This window comes from Spermophilus citellus (genome assembly GCF_964194105.1).
Source record: "Spermophilus citellus genome assembly, chromosome: 11".
NCBI classification, from domain to species: Eukaryota; Metazoa; Chordata; class Mammalia; order Rodentia; family Sciuridae; genus Spermophilus; species Spermophilus citellus.
The window spans coordinates 100,274,731-100,293,744 of record NC_138192.1 but is presented as its reverse complement, the minus strand read 5'-3'; the positions used below and the strand labels follow the sequence as shown (position 1 = coordinate 100,293,744).

The following is a 19,014-nucleotide window of genomic DNA, read 5'->3' as shown; positions in this document are numbered from 1 at the left end:
CTCAGTATTGTTCTGGATATTTGGGGTTCCATAAGAATTTTAGGATTTTTTTTTCTATTCCTCTGAAGAATGCCATTAGAATTGTTTTCTTTTGTCCTTTATTATTTATTTTTTGGTGCTGAGGATTGAACTCAGAATCTTACATATGTTAAGCATGCGCTAACCCAAGCCCCAACCTCTGGAATTTTCATAGGGATTATTACATTAAATATATAATGATTTGAGACTCTGAACAGATTTTAGGATTGTTTTTCCTATCTCTATGTAGAATATCATTGGAATTTTGTTAAAAAATTGCATTAAATCTATTTCTTGCTTTGGGTAGTGAGACATTTTAATAATATTATAATTTTATAAAATTTTTTTAGTGGCAAGCTTTTTACATAGAAGAATAAATTTATAAAGTGTGGCTGCCCTAATCTCTATAATATAGAGACAGGAAGTACAGCCCATAGGATGCCTTGTGTAAAAATGAGTTGGTGATGTCATTCTCACTCCAGATGAGTTCATTTTGCCATTTGTCTTCAGTAAGGCAGACAGCCTTGCCTGAGTAGCTGCCCCTTCCTGTTGGGCAAGCTTTTTTGGAACACAACCCTCTGACAGCCTATCAGGGAATCTCTACTCTTTGGGGCATGTATATAACAATTCAAGGCTGTTTGCCAAATTTAAATTAAAAAAATGAGTATATTTACATGAAAATTGCTATTCATGGTAATAGCAATTTCTTAAAATTCCAAATGTTACACCAAGGGAGTGGCTAATGCAATGATGCCTAAGCATCAAGTTAGGACCTTCAGTTTCCTCTCCCTTAAAACTCTCTGCATAATTTTAAGGGATTTGGATCTATTGAGGTATGATCAGAAATTCACATAGAATTTCAGCTTTGATATCAGCCTTATTATGAAGAATAGGGTTTTTTTTAACCACCCTAACTTTAATTGTGTTACTGTTTCATTCCCTAAAACTAGTTTTTATGGGATTGCTTGGCTAGGTATCAATGAAGATTATAATCACAGAATTCATATGAATTTTTTTTAAAGCACTGGTAAAGGAAACCAGGGTGCTCTACCACTGAGATACATTTCCAATGCTTTCTATTTTTTCATTTTGAGACCAGTTGTCACTAAGTCATCCAGGCTGGCTTCTTAGTGACAACTGGTCTCAAAATGAAATGTATTTTGATACATTAATGAATCCCCCTTCCTTAGCCCCCTGAGTCACTGGGATTACACACCTACACTCCTATCTCAGGTTCGTATGCAGTTCTTAAAATGTAAAATATCTTTAACCAATTGTTACTGTCTTTTTCCTGGTTTTAAGCTCATTTTTACTGCAGAAATCTCTAGTTGAAATTTTTGCCTGTTCCCGGCACCTTTGAAGCAAATTCAGCAAATATTAAAGGCATCTCTCCGAACTCTTACCAGCCCTCTTGGGAAGAAGGCATTGACTTAAACTGTAGTTCTTATGATGGAGAAACTGGTGCTTATGAATAGTTCCTCCCATTTTGCTGAAGAGACTTCTTAATCATGTTATTTTTATAGAACTAGATTAGGATGCTCAATGATAGGGCCAAACCCTCGCAGAGCCAATCCTCAGGTATCGTGTCCTAGTTGCTTGATTGTCTCTCTCTGTTCCTCACTCTGATTTTTCAGAAGAGTCATACTCATGGTCTTCTACTCTATGCCTCACCCCGTTCTTTCCCCACCTAGGGCTCTGATAAGTTCTTAAGTAAGTTCACCTAGCATATTCTACAGTGTGACAGGTGTGCTGGAATCTGGCCCCAAACTGAGAAGGAATGGAAATATTTTAAGTGTTTTATGCATGATATTTTAGCCTAACATATCTTGCTGTTAATGTATGCATAGTAATTAAATGGTGGAGTACAAGATTGCCCATTCGTTCTTTTTTTAATTGTAAATGGACACAATACATTTATTTATTTATTTTTATGTGGTGCTGAGATCAAACCCAGTGCCTCACCCACATCAGGCAAGTGCTGTACCACAGAGCCATGACCCAGCCCCTCATCCTTCTTTTTGATAGATATGAATGGCTTTTTCAGGTGTGTGCACCCATATATGCATGTATGCATATGTGTACATATTTATATATGTAAAGCATGCTGAGTCTCTATAATATTGTATAGTTGTGTACATACCATATGTCTATGACAAGGAAAGCAACAGAATTCTAGGTCATCCCCTTTTAATTTGAGCACCTACAATAGAGTTAAAGAGTTGTTCTGAAATAAAATTTTCATTAGTCTCAATTTCAGACTCAATCTTTGCAAACACGTTCATAGAAATGTGAGAGACATGCTTAAGGTAGCCCAGAGACAGCTGAAAATTTGTCCCCATGAAAATACAGTTCAGCTCCTAGTACACAATTTTGGAAAATAAAAAAGAAGGAAGCAGATCATTTTTACTTACCATATTCAAGGAATAACATAATTAACCTTGAACTATAACCAAATGCTCAGCACATATCTTTTTTTCAGATTTCAGTGACCTCCTTGTTGGAGATTCACTGAAGCCCTTGACAAGTCTCTCCCTTGTACTTAGCCTCTTATCTATTTCAGTCTTCTTGATTAGGTTATCTTGAATCATTAGAGGGTTTATTTGTTTTAATAGACACTTATTGGATTCATGAAAAGAGAATTCAGTGACTAAGAAACAAGAGCTGAATATTATCTGGCTCATTTCACACTTCAGAAGAGTCTCAACCAGCTGAAGAGAAATCCTTTCACAGTTACAAAAGTTTGTTTGGGGACTTTATGTGCTTCCATTTAGAAAGCGAACTGTCTGTGGTTAATAATATGAATTTTCTTTTAAGACACCCAGAAAACATTTCCTTTTGGTTACATATGCTGACATTTTCTGTATTGAAGATGTGGGTGAGGAAATGGCCTTTTCCATTTCTGCTGAGAGAAGCCTGAGTCAATTCCTGAGGAATTGTTCATTTGCTGACTTATTCATTCACTGGAGTTCCTCGAGGGGCAGAAGGTGGGTTGCTTACTATTAACTAGAATCCACTCTTCAGCTCTGCATTAGGTACATCCAGGGGAACAGTTGTCACTGTGACAAGGTCCCACATTCGAGGAACATACAGCCTTCCTTATTCAACAGAGATAGTTACTTGTTGGAAATCAAAGAAAGTTGTGAACTTGTGTTTAATGCTGCTTTGTATTTATTTGAAATATTAAAACTAGACAATTAGTTATGAACATATATATATATATATATATATATATATATATATATATATATATTTTAAGGAAAAGACACAATTTAGAATAGTCAACCGTGTCCTGGAAAAATAAGTTTTGTTCACAGTGACATTTCAGCACCATGGACAGGAACCTCGCTCTTCTCATTTGCTGTCCCCCACCCCCACACTCCATATCATGTAAACATAAGGCTTAGAACTAGGATTCAAACTCATATCTGATAGTTCCAAACTCAAATTAGGCTGTTATTGTTTGTAAATGATCTCCTTTGTCATTTGAACATTCTCAGCCTTTGGTATATTGTTTGGAACACTTAAAACCTTTAAAATTTTTATAAGTAAAATAGATACTGCCATTCCCGTATTTATTTTCAGTGCAGGAGAGCTTTAAAAATTCCTACATGCAACAACAACAGCAAAACACACACACACACACACACACACACACACACACACAAGAAAATGACTAAGGTGAAAACAGATTTCTTTAAAAAATGGTCAATATAGTTTCATGCTTATGATTTCTGCCATTTCTTTTTAGAAGGAAAACTTATAGAGGATGAGATTTATGAAGTATGTACTTTATTACTATCAGGCCATTATGGGTCCTGGTTAATATCCAGCAACACTATTTGATTATGAAAATAAAAAGGAGGTATCTAGATTAGGATTAGTGGTATTCTTGACTTTAGCATAGTCTTTTTCCCAAGGACTTTTTGTTATAAGGAAAGAAAGCAGGGGAGGGAAAGAATGAAGATTTAATTCTTGTTCATGTCAGTTAGAATGCCTTTAGGGACTCCTCGGGCCTGTTGGATTAAGAAGAAATTTCGTTGCATGGTATTCTTTATAGTTGGCCTCTACTTTCATTTCTAGTCTGTGCTTTGGCCCCTCAGACTTGCTGCTGATTCCTCAGGTATGATAATTTTGCGTGTTTTTGCATTACCTGATGGCTTTATCTCTGTTATGTGTTCTCAGTCATTCCCTTTCCCCACATGATGAAATTTGTCTTTATCTCCCAAGGTTCACTTTTGATGCCATATTCTCAACGGGCACTAATTGAGAATTTCCTCAGTCAAGAGTTATTCACTTTCTTGTCAGTGATCTCCATTAACCTTTTAAGTAAAACATAGTGATAACAGTTAAATCATATATATATCATCTACCAGACATGTTGCATGGCACATAGACAGTGAGTGCTCAGCAGATTATAAACTGTTTGTAATTTCTACAAGGGGTAAAGTTGGATCACCCCATTTTTTAAATCATGTTCGTGCATTAGAGATGGAGAAATAGACCTTAGAACATAAACAGGGTTGCTTCTGAAAATTAGTGAGCTTGTTAACAATAACTCTGAATTTGAGGCCACAAAACATTCTTCTAGACTAGTTTCTTTGTGTTCTGATAATTTTAGTTCAGTCTAATGATCATGTGTAGGGCATCTACTATGTACAAGGAACCATGCATGCTCTGAAAATGCTTAGAAACCAGCCTTTGTACCCCATTCTTGTCCAGAAGCAGACACCTCTGATGGGGATGCAGACAGGCCTACTCCTACCAGTAATAATCATCAAATTGTGAGAGTATACATGAATGCCTTAGGGTCATGTAGGATTGAGCAACCATTTCTCAAAGGAGATCAGGTGAATTCATGTTAGCTGGGTCTTGAAGTACATCTCATGGGATCAGAGTTTTGGGTATGAGACATTCCAGCCAAGGCAGTAACATGGCAAAAGCGTGGCAATGGGAATATTCCAAGCATCTCTAGGGAGTATAATTTGCAGTCACTGAGAGAACAGGGAAATTGACGGGAATGAGGTCATTAAAAAAAAAAAAAAAACAGGAGCAAACTGTGATTCTTATTGTCGTTCCTATATGTTCTAATTCTCCTGGACTGTGAACTACAGGTGGTCTCTTTTATGTAACTTGTTAATGATGACCAGTTTACTAGAAGATAAACTTGGAATTACTATGATTCATCTTCCAAAAGGAATTAATGGCACATTTCTTCAAGTAGTAAGGAGACCTAATACATTTACAACATGATTTGCTTTGTAAATTTAGATTGGCATTCAACTTTTCAGGAACACGTGGGTTGTAAACAAACCATATCTTGATTGGTAGAGTGTTGCCTCACCTGCACAATTGGAAAAGGAGGTCAGGGTTGTTTTTTCTACTGAGGGAAATATATTTGTTTAAGAGGCTGATGAGATGGCTAAAATGAGATGTTAATAAATATTATTTGCTTATGCACGGAATGTTCAGGAACTCTTTAACCATCAATGGCAAAGAAGCAGTCTTTTATGTTTCTTCTCGGTTCCGATATTGAAGGTAAAAGAAAGTTTTAATCTTGAATTTTGTGGCAAAATTTTACTTAGGCTCCATGCATGGTTTTGTGTATACTTTCTCGGTAGTCACTGTATTTTTTGTTTGTTTGTTTATTTTGAACTAATTTCAGACTCTCAGAAATGTTGCAAAAGTAGCACAGAAAGGATAATTGCCCTGTACTCTACATCCTCACCTAGCTTCTATCAGCGTTGACACCTTCCATCACAATAGTACACTCATTGATAATAATGCAGTTATCAAAACTAAGGGATGTTAACACGGTTAACATGGTTTCAATACTGTTAACTAACTAGTTTTTCTGCTAACAAATATCCAGGAACCTATCCAGGAACCACATTGCATTTAATTGTTGATTCTCCTTATTTTTCTTCAATCTGCAGCCATTCCTAAGTCTTTCCTTTTATGACTACATCACTTTTGAAGAGTACTGATTATTTTGTCAAACATCTCTCATTTGGGTTTTTCTGATGTTTTCTCACAATGACTGAGGTCATGCATTTGAGGCCAGACTGCCTTGAATACCATATTGTGTCCTTTGCAGTGGATTGTATCCTGAATGCATTGTATCATGGTATCAATGTATCATCATCAGTGACACTTATCATGACCAATTGGCCAAAGTGGTTTCTTCTTTGTACTTTTATCCCTGATTACTAATCACTGTCAGCTACTTATTTCATATAGCAAGGCAACAGATTATGGAAAGCAGAACAGGAGAACAACTTAGACCATCATTTGTGAGTCCCTGCTTTTATAGTTGAGCACTGGAAGCTCCAACAGGGTAACCACTAACTTGAAGGTTATCCAGTTGTTTTATGACAGAGAAGGAACTTATTTCTCATGGCTCCAAGTTTAATGCTGTCTGCATTTCCTAGCTGTGCTCAAAAACTTGTATCTCACTTTATTCCTAGTTTCACCAAACTGTAAAAACTAAACTGACCATATGAATACTCAACTAACCTCAGGTCAAAACTTATAAGCAAACTAAGGGAGAAACCGCAGAGACACATAGTTCACAATGCCACTCATAGAGCTGGCCACGGCTGGAAATCAGATGAACTTCTGCATCAGCATTTCTGAAATGAAAATAATTCTCCTGGAATGCTCCACATAACACATAGGGAACAACAACAAAAAACCTACTTGAGAGTTTTAACAGAAAAAGGAGATTTGTTTATTAATAATTCATGAGTTCCCATTGAACATGCACGACAGAAACAGTGCTATTCAATAGAGAATACTGTCATCTGTCACTGTTTTATTTGACATTTACACTTTTTTTTTTGCCTGATACTGCAAAACTTTCTTGGATGGCATGCAAAAATTATATAAATGAAAAAAATCCCAAAGTGGGGACCCTTTATCTCTTCTGTGATGGGTTCACTCACAATTTACACATGGGTATTCATGCAACAGCATGACGTTTCCTCACACGTTCATTAGCCACCAAACAAGCTAATAAGACACCCTATTGAGAAAACAGAGATAAGCATCCCAAATGGGCTGGTGGAAGGATCATGTGAATAGGAAGATGGTGGGTGAGAGGGGAAGTGAGGTAGAATAGATTTCCTGAAGATACTTACTCAGATACATGGAGTGGGCAAGGAAGCCAGTGAAATCAAATCATGGCTGTTGTGAAGAAAACTGACAAAAAAATATAACGCCATCTCAGATACGAAATAAATATTCATAGATGGCGTCACAGGGGCTCTGCTGGTGGGGAATACAGCATTCAGTAGAAGAGCAAGTTAGAGTTAGGAGTACCTTGTGATTTTGTGCTACTGTAAGGCTCTCGACAGTCTTTCTGCTCCGTAGGTTAGTTATTATTTATAAAAATCACAGAACCAGCTGATACATTCATAAGCTAATTATTGAAGCAGCTGGGTACACATGGTGCAATATGTCCAAGGCTGTGAAGTAGCACAGATTTCTTAGGGCCTGCTGTGGTGGGGGTGTGCCGTTGAAGCCTCCATCCCTTAATCTGATCAGCCAAGCAAACACTTTGTGGGGAAACTAGATTAATAACCCTCTAAATACCATGAATGTGCTTCATCTTCAAAACCGGGTTCCCTTAAACATGCTATTAGCTCAGCTCCATCAGGGATTTGAGAAGTTCTCTGGTGCCCTAAGAACAGGGTCTTGTTGGCTTCTTCCCTATGCCAGAAATTAATTTGGTTTGCTTATGTCTGCACACATGATCACACTTGTGTCTAATCCGCTCCCTAATAGCTTCAAGGTCAAGACCTTGCATGTCAGTGGGCAAATTGAGCACTACACTTCTTAAAGACTGATGGCAGACAGCACACAGTCCATAACGAGGCCTGGAGTGTTGTTCTAAGTGATTGTAATGAGTGCAGATTATAACAGTGCATATAAATCAAACGTGGCAATGAATGTTGTGTGAGACATTCCAAGTGTCATAAGTGGAGATACCACTCAGCTGTCACCTGTCTCCTTTTCAAGCTGTGGCTTCCCACAATGCAGTTCATCCCTCCAGGGGAACAGCAGGTGCTGTCTTCCTTAAGGTCTGGCTATCTCAGAACTTCATCTTTTAACAGATGTAGGTTTTTGTTTTTATTTTCCGTTCAATGATTGGTCTCTATGCTATCGCTTCCCCTGGGAGATGTTAAACATACCTGTTTGAAACATTTGAAAGAGTTCAGTTGGAGACTTATTCAGATCTGTGAAAAGACAGAGAAATAGGAGCTTATTTTTTTTAATACAGATGGTTTATTTTTCATTTCAAGAATTCTTTCCTTTCTATGAAGAAACCCTTGAGGAAATACTTTGGGACCAGGAGATTTTTTATTTAAATATAATTTATTTTCTGGTAGGAATAAAAATTTGTCTTCATTTTTTTTTCATACACATGGCACCTTGAAAATTTAACCATTGCCTATCTCTTAACTGAATTGGAAAAAAAGGAAGTATGAAAATGCTTGGAAAAATATTTCCAAGCAAATGATAAGATATCTTGTTTTCATTCTTCCTAACCCTCTAACTCTCCCAAGCTCCCAGTTTATTGCAAGAAAAGATCAGGTCTGCGCAAATGTGGCCTCTCACTTGTAAAAACAAGGCAGTGTTGTGTTACAGATTAGTTTATAAATCCCCAGTGGCTTCACAGTTCAGTGCCTACAGCTGCTGCAGATGGGCCTGGGTTTTTGTCTCTTCGCGGTGCTGCAGCCGGCAGTTGAAGGAGAAAATGGAATGATCAGGTTATTAACATGGAGGCCACGAGGAAGAGGCTGCACAATGAGAACAGCTGGTGTTGCTGTCTTGGCTGATGCAGCGGAGATAATCAAATCTTGCCTTTTTTTGGGTAAAGGCAGAAGACACAGTGGAGAGTTAGACAAACAACGGCTTATGATATTATATGGGGTTTTTATGATGCGTGTCAGGAACTTTCATTGGCTTACAAGTTATGATATAGAATTTGTTGAGGTTTGGGATTTATTTTTCACAAAATCAGTAGTGTTTATTTATGTACCTTTTTAGAAAAATTTCTACTCTTGCAAGAGGCGTGATATGGGATAGTTCTTATTTTTAAAATTAGCAATGTAGCTTAGAAATGATGGGTTAGAAAGCTACTGGGTAAAATATTTTGACATGAGTCAGTGAGCGATGTTGACAGCATCCTCTGTATTATTTTCATATAATCCATCAGTATTTGCATTACATTTTCTTTCTCATGCAGTTGCAAGAGAGAGAACATCCGGATGCCAGAGTGGGGAGATAGACATTTGCAGGTGTGACCTGACCAACTGCCTACCTTCCTGCAGGTGTGGCTGTGGTAGGAAGATGATAGTTAAGAGGTCCTAGAGCCCAAGGCATCCAGAGAATGAGCAAATGGCAAATGTACATTTGTTTTTTTTCATTCTATCTAGGGCTATTGTTTCTTATGCAGAGTTGCTAATGGTTGTAAGAATATTTCTTCCCTAAAAATTCAGTGCTATTTACACGTAGACATTTTTTCTTCTTCTTTAGAATTTGTCCTCTTATGATACATATTCATCCTCACTCTTTTCTTAGATTGGAACGCTAGTAAATTTGGTAATTTGCAAAAGTTATAGCTGACCAATACAAGTTACCTTTTTTGAGAATTGAATAACTGTAATCTGACTCGAGGATCCAGAAAGTTCTTTCTATTTGAAACTGTAATCAAGGATATATTCTAGAAGAAACCTGATAAGCTCCACGAGTGAAGACTCTTAGGCATTGGCATAAGTACCTATGTGGGCACTGGTTGGTTTTTGGAATCACACTTTTTCAGTATCTCCCCAGGTTGGTGGGAACAATTTTGATGGAAAAACATGATGAGGTGGGATGGTGCTTACCTCAAGTCCAGGCCCACTCAGCTGCTCTCCATTCTGCAGGCTAACTCAGGTGGCCTCCTCTCTCTAGGGCTGGCTCTGCGAACTGCTCCGCTGGAAGGAGAACCCAAGCCCAGAAAACCGCACCCTCTGGGAGAACCTGTGTACTATCCGTCGTTTCCTGAACCTTCCCCAGCATGAGAGGGATGTGATCTACGAAGAGGAGTCACGGCATCATCACAGTGAGCGCATGCAGCACGTGGTCCAGCTCCCACCTGAGCCAGTGCAGGTCAGCATCTCGCCCCCTTCCTCCAATACACAGGACTTCCTGTGCCTGCCCCAGCTGCCAGTGGTCAGAGAGGCACACCACACCATTTCCTGTGGGTTGGTGGCATATGCCACATGCCCATTGACAGAGGACCCTATTTTCACAATGAGCACTGCATGAGTGTACATGTGTATGTGAATGTGTGTGCGCGTGCACAGAGAAAAATGACTAAGAAGTCTTCTTCCCCCAGAGCATGTTACTTGTGAGGTTATGAAGCCCTAGCACTTATGGAAAATTAAATCTCCCAATCAGAAAACATATTCTCCATTAGTTTTTTTTATTTTTCCTTTAAAAAGAAAGAAAGAAAGAGTTTAATCCAAAATTTCCCATGGAACATTTGGTAAAGGTGAGATCATAGCCATGTGACCTGAGGATTACCTTTGAACTCATCTGAACCTTTTTTGAGAAAAATTGTGACAGATTCTTAGAATTTTAAGTTGAGTTTTTGCTGTCTTTAGTTTCCTCTTTTAGAAATCTGCCTCCTTTTGGGTAGCATGTTCTGTTGGCTTAGTTTTTGCTCTCATTGAAACAAATACTATTTTTTTTCCTGAAATTAACTGAGTTTACTGACTCTGTATTCTAAAATAAGTTACTTTCAAGAAGTATTAGCTAGGGTTTCTGTGGTGTGACTCCCTAGAATTTTGCTCATGAATGGGTTCGGTTCTGCTGCCCAGTAGCATCAGTCCCTGCTGCTACTACAGAGGACCATTTATGGCCTCTCTCTGAATTTCCTGTGTACAAAGGAAAAGTTGAGGCAAGAGTGCAAGCATGTGGGCCCAGTGAACTGGCACACACCTTTAATCCCATCAACTCAGGAGGCCAAGGCAAGAGGATGGCAAGTTCAAAGACAGCCTCAGCAACTCTGTCAGGCCCTAAGCAACTTAACAAGACCCTATCTCAAAATGATAAGTAAAAAAGAAAGAAAGAAAGGAAGGAAGGTTGGGGAAAATGTGGTATGTATCCACAATGGAACATTACTCAGCCATAATGAATGAAATTATGGCATTTGCTGGTAAGTGGATGGAACTGGAGTATATCATGCTAAGTTAAATAAGCCAATCCCACAAAACCAAAGGCTGAATATTCTCTTTGATATGTGGATGCTAACACACAATAAGGGGGAGAGGGAAGAATAGAAGTTCATTGGATTAGATAAAGACCAATGAAGGAAAGGAGAGAGGTTGGGAATAGGACAAACAGTAGGATGAATTGGACATAACTTTGCTATTCATTTATGAGTACATGACCAGTGTAACTCCACATCATGTACAACCCCAAGAATGGGATCCTAATTAGAATAAGTTATACTCCATATATATATATAAAATATGTCAAAATACACTTTCCTGTCCCATATATCTAAAAAGAACAACAACAACAAAAGATTGGGGATGTGGCTCAGTGGTTAAATGCCCCTGGGTTCATTTCTTGGCACCAAAAAAAAAAAAGGGGGAGTAAAAGTGAAGAATGGAAGAGAAGATGAGAAAGAGTGTGCTATGTTTTCTTGATAAAGATGTAATAGGAGAGAGGCATTGAAGAATGTGGTGAAATACACCCCAAGGTGTCTGTGTCCCTTCCCCTTGCTCCATCTTCACATGCCTGGGGGAGAAGCCAGAAGTTAACGGTCCATCAGGTCACTTTTCATCCAAATATTGACATCTCAGTCAATGCTTTCATGCCATCATTGGTCAGTTTCCAAGGCTGAGTTCGTAGAGTGAGTTGCCCATAAGTGAATTGTTAGGCTGACAGATTCATCTAGGAAGTCTCTTGCAGTGTCTGCAGTGAACCCAGGATGGGTGGAGGATCAGGGTGCATAGTTAGTGGGTGGCAGAGTCACTCATTCCCAGGAGGCTGAACCACAGGTTTACTCTTCAGGACCCAGCCTCCCCCTTTCCAGTGTTAGTCCTTTCCTGGCTGGGGCCTGATCCAAACACTAGGGCACCTCCCTGCAGATAATTAGACCAGCATACTGAGTCACATAGAGCAGTGGTTTTCTGACTTTGAAATTTTAACTTCTTAGAATTAAAAAGGGACCTCTATAAGTTGTCTTTTATTTTAGGAAATAAATTTATTTGAAAAAGTCAAGGGAAGTTTCCATTTATTATCAGTATCATTTCATAAAATTTAATAATTTTAAATATCACAGAAATTAAATGTATAGCTTTAGACTAAAGACCATACAAACAGTATGAATTCAGCCAGAGAAACTTGCTATTGCCCCCTCCTTTTTTTTTTTTCCTCATTGCGATGTAAACTGGTCCAGACTTCTGTCCTAAACTAGCACGAGGCCATAGGTTGTCTTTGGAACCACTGACATTAACTTTGCATGGTCCATCCTATGTCCAAGGGAGAAAAACTGACTTCTTCTAGAGCTTAGTGAAAGGCCCATTTCAATAGTACAATAATGATCTAAGTTGAAAGCTTAGAAAATTTTGAGATAAGAACATGAAAACCCAGTCTCTATTATGATTGAAGATTACTTAATTTGAATGATAGGCTCCCATACCATTGGTCTTAAATCCTTGTCCAGAAATTGTCTGTGTGAGCCTCGTGTGTATATAGCTAAAAGGATGTCCAGCTTACGGTTAATTGCTTTACAATTGACTAGTTTGAATGAAGTATCTTAGAAGCAGACAGCCAATTGATTTATGAGTTTTATTATCTTTTATGTTAGTATGTCAGAATTAGATACTGTGCTGACAACATTTAATGGGTAAGCAAAAATCAGTCTATAATTTTCCATTTCAGTTTTCAGTACATTGTGGCTATTAACATTAAATTCTGATATTACTTAGATAAATTCATTTATTTTGGGAAAGTTTATACTTATCCCTCAGATATTAGCTAAAGGTTTACAAACAAGGTAATTTCCTGCACATTGAAAATATCCTACCCATTGACCTTGATCCCATCAATTTTTGGTACATCACTTTTTTTAGTTTTATACATAGTGTGCCTGTCTCTGACAACTGCTTTGCTGAATTTATGTTTTGTCAGCAAAATGCAAAGCTGTGGATTAATTATTTATTGCAGTTATAATGTGAAAAAATGAAGAAAATAACTGAAACCAGTCATCAGAATTCCTAAGACTGAAGAATTTAGCTGGCATAACCTCTGTGACTTGGGGAGGACTGCATTGAAAAAGATACCAAGTCCTTAAAAAATGTCTGTAATTGTCCAAAAGCGGTCGTCACTGGACTCATTGGAATTCACTTGTGCTCTTGTATCAGCTAGGATTTTAGGGAAATATATTTGCTTATGTTTTTAGAGATTTTAAAATTCATACGTAGGATGATATTAGTTTGGCAATGCTGTATTTCATAATTAGATGGAAAATGTGCCATTACTAAATTGTGAAGAATGAGTTGAACTGCTGATGATCAAGAGCTTCTCACATATGCAGCCCAATAAAATGCAGAGCTGTCCTCCCCACTGGTCATGGAAAAGTGCCACTTACATTTCTCTAGGTAATTTGAGTACACTAGTCCCTGATTTTTCCTAAGGGGAGAAGATATGAGGCAGTGATGTTTGTGCATAAGGACTTGATGGTTTAATCTGTTGTGTTAGGGCCCCACCGATGTACTAGATCAAATAAGGAGCTTCCTGTCACCCTCCTCATTGGTGTGTTCTGTGATGCTGACAAGTCCTTTGGAGTCACAGCCTCTCTCCTTACAAATAAGAGGAAGGTTTTCTTGCCAATGGTGGACAGATAGAGTCTACAAATGGGCAGTCTGCTAATTGCCTGCACATATTTCTCTTTTAAGCCCTTTAAAGTTTTAAAATTGTAAACCCATGTTTAAAAGTCAGGATATTTAACATAAAATCTGGAAAATTTAAAGATCTGACCCACAGACTGACTCAGAGTGCCCCATGGTTGAAGCTCCACTCTTCCTATAGGGAACCCACTCACATCCTGCTGCCCAGATCCCCATCACCTGCTCTCTATGCTTGTGCTCATACAGCCTGTCCACTCCATTCATTTAGGCTTCACATCTGTAGTGTCATTTTGCCCCCATGAGGCCATCTGGCCTCTGTGGTTCCATCCCCATATCTGAAGTTACTATACCAAAGCTACAAATGCCTTTGCCTGGGTCTCTGACTTTTTTGATGGTGGACAATACATATCATTTATTTTTATAATCTTAACACGGACACAATCCTTCACATACTTACCAATAAATGCATGTTTGATGGAATTTCACTTCAGAAATGAGGCAGGATTGCAGCTGAGACCATGATGAATTTGGTACCAACAAGGAGTATTGTGAGCCCCAGAAACTTGACTATTGTTGAAGAGTAAGATGGTTCCTCCTTGGGAATCCAGTCTCTTTAGGGACGTTTTCTGTCATATTGAATTATCTGGCTTCTCTTAAGTTTCTTTTTGTAATTCCAAATTTCCAGAAGCCCTATTTAAATATTTCTGAGAACAAGCTGGCCTTCTGGCCTCTGAACACACTTTGTTAACTGAATCCATTCATGCTTTTGGATCCACAGTGAGAGCAACCTTGCCCCTAGCGGGTAAAAAGTGGTTCTTAGGAAGCATAAAAATCTTAGATTTACATGGTTTGTGGTCCTCCAAAGGGATTTAATACATAAATAGATATTTAGCATTATCTCTGGCATTAAAGTTTTATGAAATGGGAAAATGATTAGGAAAAAAAATATTTTAAAAAGCCTCCATGGGGTGTTGATAATGGGGAAGAAAGTTGAAAAATACTAACCTACATTATGTCTGTAGTTCAATGTGGCTAGCACAAAGATCAACAGAGGTGAGACATGGTGAAGCAAACCAAGCCAAACCAAAACATTCCATGAAAAAAGATGAAATAAATTCTATTTTCTGCTATAAAAGGTTGGGGACAAAATTATTTCTTGTGGTTGTAATGATTTCCCACCTCGTGGTTATTATGACCTGAGGCCCTATAGTGAATGGATATCCTCTCCTAGAATCAAAAAGTAGTTAGGTCTGGGTATTCGTTATTACCAACTCCATTTTACAATTGGAAAAACCAGAGCAGTCGTTGAACCTTGCCTGAAGCCAGGATCCCCAGCTGAATGAAACACAGGCATTTCTGGCACCCAGTTTTTCCTCTGACCGCACTTCTCTCAGAATGCATTGGAGAAGAAAGGACATCTCTCATACTGTGACTAGGTCTCTGAGTGGGGTTGATTAGGGAGCTTTTGCCAAATTGTTCAGGTCTGTGTAGTTCGTGCTTTTATTGCTTTATTGTATTTCCACCACAGGGTTTCCATCAGTTATTTTGTAAGTTCAGGAATTCTGAGCTTGCTGCTATGTGGTTTCCTGACAAGTACTTGTTTTAAAATTCCATGCTCTACATTGAGTAAGAATGTGAGACCTGGCCGGTGACAGCCAGACACCAGCATTTTGCTTTTACTCATTTGGATTGCCAATCGCTCAGGGAATTTTCTGCATTTTCTGAGACACAGACTTCCTGTCATTGGTGTCCACTAATGGTTTTCACCTAGAAGTGATTTTGTCTACCATAGGATATTTGGGAGTTTCTGGAAACATTTTTGGTTATTATAATTTGAAAGGGCTACTGGGATCTACTGGATGAAGGCCAGGGATGTTGCCAAATATTCCACAATGTGCAGGACAATCACCCAAACAGGCTTCCCCAGCCTACAGTGCCCATGGTGCTTTAGTTGTGAAGCCCCAGGAACAGCATAAGATGAAGAATCATAATATCTCTGAGGCTGATTCTGGAGGTTCTGCTGCACAAAATCTAGTAGTAATAATAACAGTGACACCTCTCCTTTTTCTCCTTCTCCTCCTCCTCTTCTTCCCTGGCAGCAACTAGCCTTTTGGAAACCAAACTCTCCAAAAAGTGAGATTTTTTTACATTTTCTCTTCTTCAGTCATTATGAAAAACTAAGAGAGTGGTTGTTTTTTTCATCTACTTTCACAGATGAGAAACCGAAGGTTGAAGAAATTTAGTTACTTGCCCAAAGTGAGAACTTCAATTCACATCTGTTCACCTTTGGAGGGGTGTGTGTGTGTGTGTGTGTGTGCGTGCTGGAAAGAAGTTCTAAATGGCAACAGCCAGCATTCCCCAAGCACTTACTATTAGCTGCCTGATATTATACAAAACTGTTAACATATATCATTTTATTTTTAATCATTCAACTGAATAGTAGCTTTGTGAGCTTTCTTTTTTGAAGGACACTTACTGTAGTGAAAATTATATAACTCATCAGTGTGATGCCAAAACCAAAAGGAGTAAAATTTCCACATTTCATCAAACTGCTTTTGCAGTTTTAAGATAACTTTAGAATGTGACTGTCCTTCCTAACACTTGAGGGTACTGCCTTTCAGCAACAAGCATTCAGTCCTGCTCTCCTACTCTTACTTGTACAGACTAGATCTTGATTTATGAATTTGCTTCCAAAAGAACAGTTTCCAGGAAAATAAATAAGCTAATTAATTGATTAAGGATGTTTGCAAATTCTATAATCAGGTTATTAGAATTTTTTTTTCACCTTGGATTTATTCCAAACTCCTGTTCAAAGCCTGCTGTTTGAATGTGGCTCCAGAGTTTTGAAACCCAACTCAAGTCCTGAGGAGAGATGCAAAAGAACCCTTGCCACTTCTAGTGAAATATTGCATCAGTTGGGTACAAAGAAGTTGGTTCTCACTTGGGAAAACTTTAGAGGCAACACTAACTTTTTTTCATACTAATATTATGTTATCCATCATGCATTTATTCAACTTAAAAGTATTCTTGGTTTGTTTTTTACCAGTTCTTCAACATGTCTAATTTTTAAAATTTGTTATTCAGGAATATAGAGAGTTGAAAGTCATTTGTAATCAGTTCTTTTTATTCTAGGAGATGGACATATCCATCTTGGGTTCACCTTCTTCCACAGTGTTATGGAATAGGTTTCCCTGACTGAAAACATCAGAATGTTGAAGCAGATTATCAATTTGCTAGTCAGTAGATTAGGCTTAGCTGTGTCTTTTCTGGATATTTAGGGAAAGTAGGCCTGCCTATTTTTTTTTTTTACATTTAAAGTTTCATTAAGGTGTTTTTCTTTTTAATTTTCCTTTTATAAGACAGAAATATCAAATAAACTGAAGATGATAGAATTTCATTAAAATCCAGGACTCTGAGGATGGTCACATTTCTCAAGCCTGGAACTAGGGATTCAGCAGCTGCTGTTCATGGCTTGCCTTCTCCTTGGCCATCTTTAACATTACAGCTTCTTCCCCATGTCAGCTTCTTCCCACTATGAAGATTTTCCTCCAACCATCACCTCACTTGCCATTTATTGTATATTTGTCTATCATGTAACTTCTGAATAATATTCATAGTTTCTCTAAATTGTGATTTGGCCTCCTCAAAACCTTGGCCTGCCCTTGATTCCTGCTCAATCTCATGATCTTTCTCCTGACCTTTATCAATCCCAGCTTCTGTTGCCTACTCCCTGTTTACCACTTTAAACTCATTTGAGAAGGAAATTGACTGGTCCATCTTATTGCCACGAAGGCAGGCTTTCTTAATATTGATTTTCCAACAAGTAGTCTGAATGCTTAATTTGGAAGGCACTGCATTTTAAAGGGAGAGCTTTCTTAAGCAAAATCCCAGAACAATCTTAAGAAGAATGGGAAGTAGAAATCCAACTGGCTCTAGACCACTTACAGATAACTTATAGATGGGCAACCTAGGGCCAGAAAGTTAGGGCCCCTTCAGGAAAGTATGGCCACTGGGAACCTGCCTTTGGTCATGGTAGTTTGTTGCAAGTATGATTAACAAGTCTAGTATAAATTCATATCAAGGGAGAGTCATATGACCTTTTTCAAAAATGTGAAGTTCCATGGATACATAAATAGCAGGAAATCAGTGCCCAAGGGTATTTTTAAGTTCTGTGTGTTTGTAGAGCATTATAACTTTTTATTTCATTGCAATTTTTCTAACGTCCATCGTGTATTTCCACATATTTAGTCACTGTGCTATGGATACTGACAAAAACTTTAAATTTTTATGGTAGTCATTTTTGAGTCTACTGAAAATTTTTTTTCCTTTGGAGTGGTTTCAACATTTTATTAGCTTCTCGTTTTTTTTAGCTTCTCATTTTAATAATTGGAATTAGCTTTTTACTTTTCATTCTTCATGGGATCATTCTAGTGTCTTTGCCAAGCAGAGCTCCCCTTGAGTGGCTGAAACTTCATAATACATCACCTTCCCAAATTAAACATCCAGGATTAGCCCCTGGTTGGAAGTAAAATGTCAAACAGCTGTGTTCCACTTTTCACAGTCTTCCTCCCCTTAAGGGAACAGAGGAACCTTGGTTTCTTAAGTTACCTGTGCTCCCATATTTGCTGTGTCTCTTTAAATGGTAGTCTAATTTTGATATTTTACATTTTGAGAAGCAGTATATTTGCTGCTACTCTCTCTTTGGGTTTATACACTCCCTGTTCTTTAGATTCCCACATTTAAACAGAAGGCTTTTGGCCTAACACTGCCTCATAGGTAAAGGGAAGAATCAGAATTAGCTTATTATTTACATCAGTACCAATAGATCAAGTTCCACATTGTCTAAAGCTCAGAAACCACAAAATCACTAATATACATTATTTTTTTGTTTTAAATTTATTTGTTTTTTTTAGTTGTACATGACAGTAGAATGTATTTTGGCATAGTATACATATATGGGGTATAACTTATTCTAATTAGGAATATTGTCTTTCTATATTAATAAAATATTGCCTATTTTTTAAAGTTTTGGGACAGCAGGGTACTTCTTAGACATGGTTTCATATTCTTTTCCTCTTGATGATATTAA

At 37.9% G+C, this 19,014-nt stretch overlaps 1 protein-coding gene across 1 annotated transcript in view; it reads left to right on the top strand.

Annotated features, from left to right (window-relative positions):
* SATB2 (SATB homeobox 2) overlaps nucleotides 1-19,014 on the top strand; it is a 174,135-nt gene that overhangs the window by 128,271 nt on the left and 26,850 nt on the right. The window contains exon 10 of the mRNA XM_081261424.1: nucleotides 9,973-10,170. Coding sequence (XP_081117550.1) covers nucleotides 9,973-10,170 — 198 coding nt within the window. The remainder of the gene's footprint in view (nucleotides 1-9,972; nucleotides 10,171-19,014) is intronic.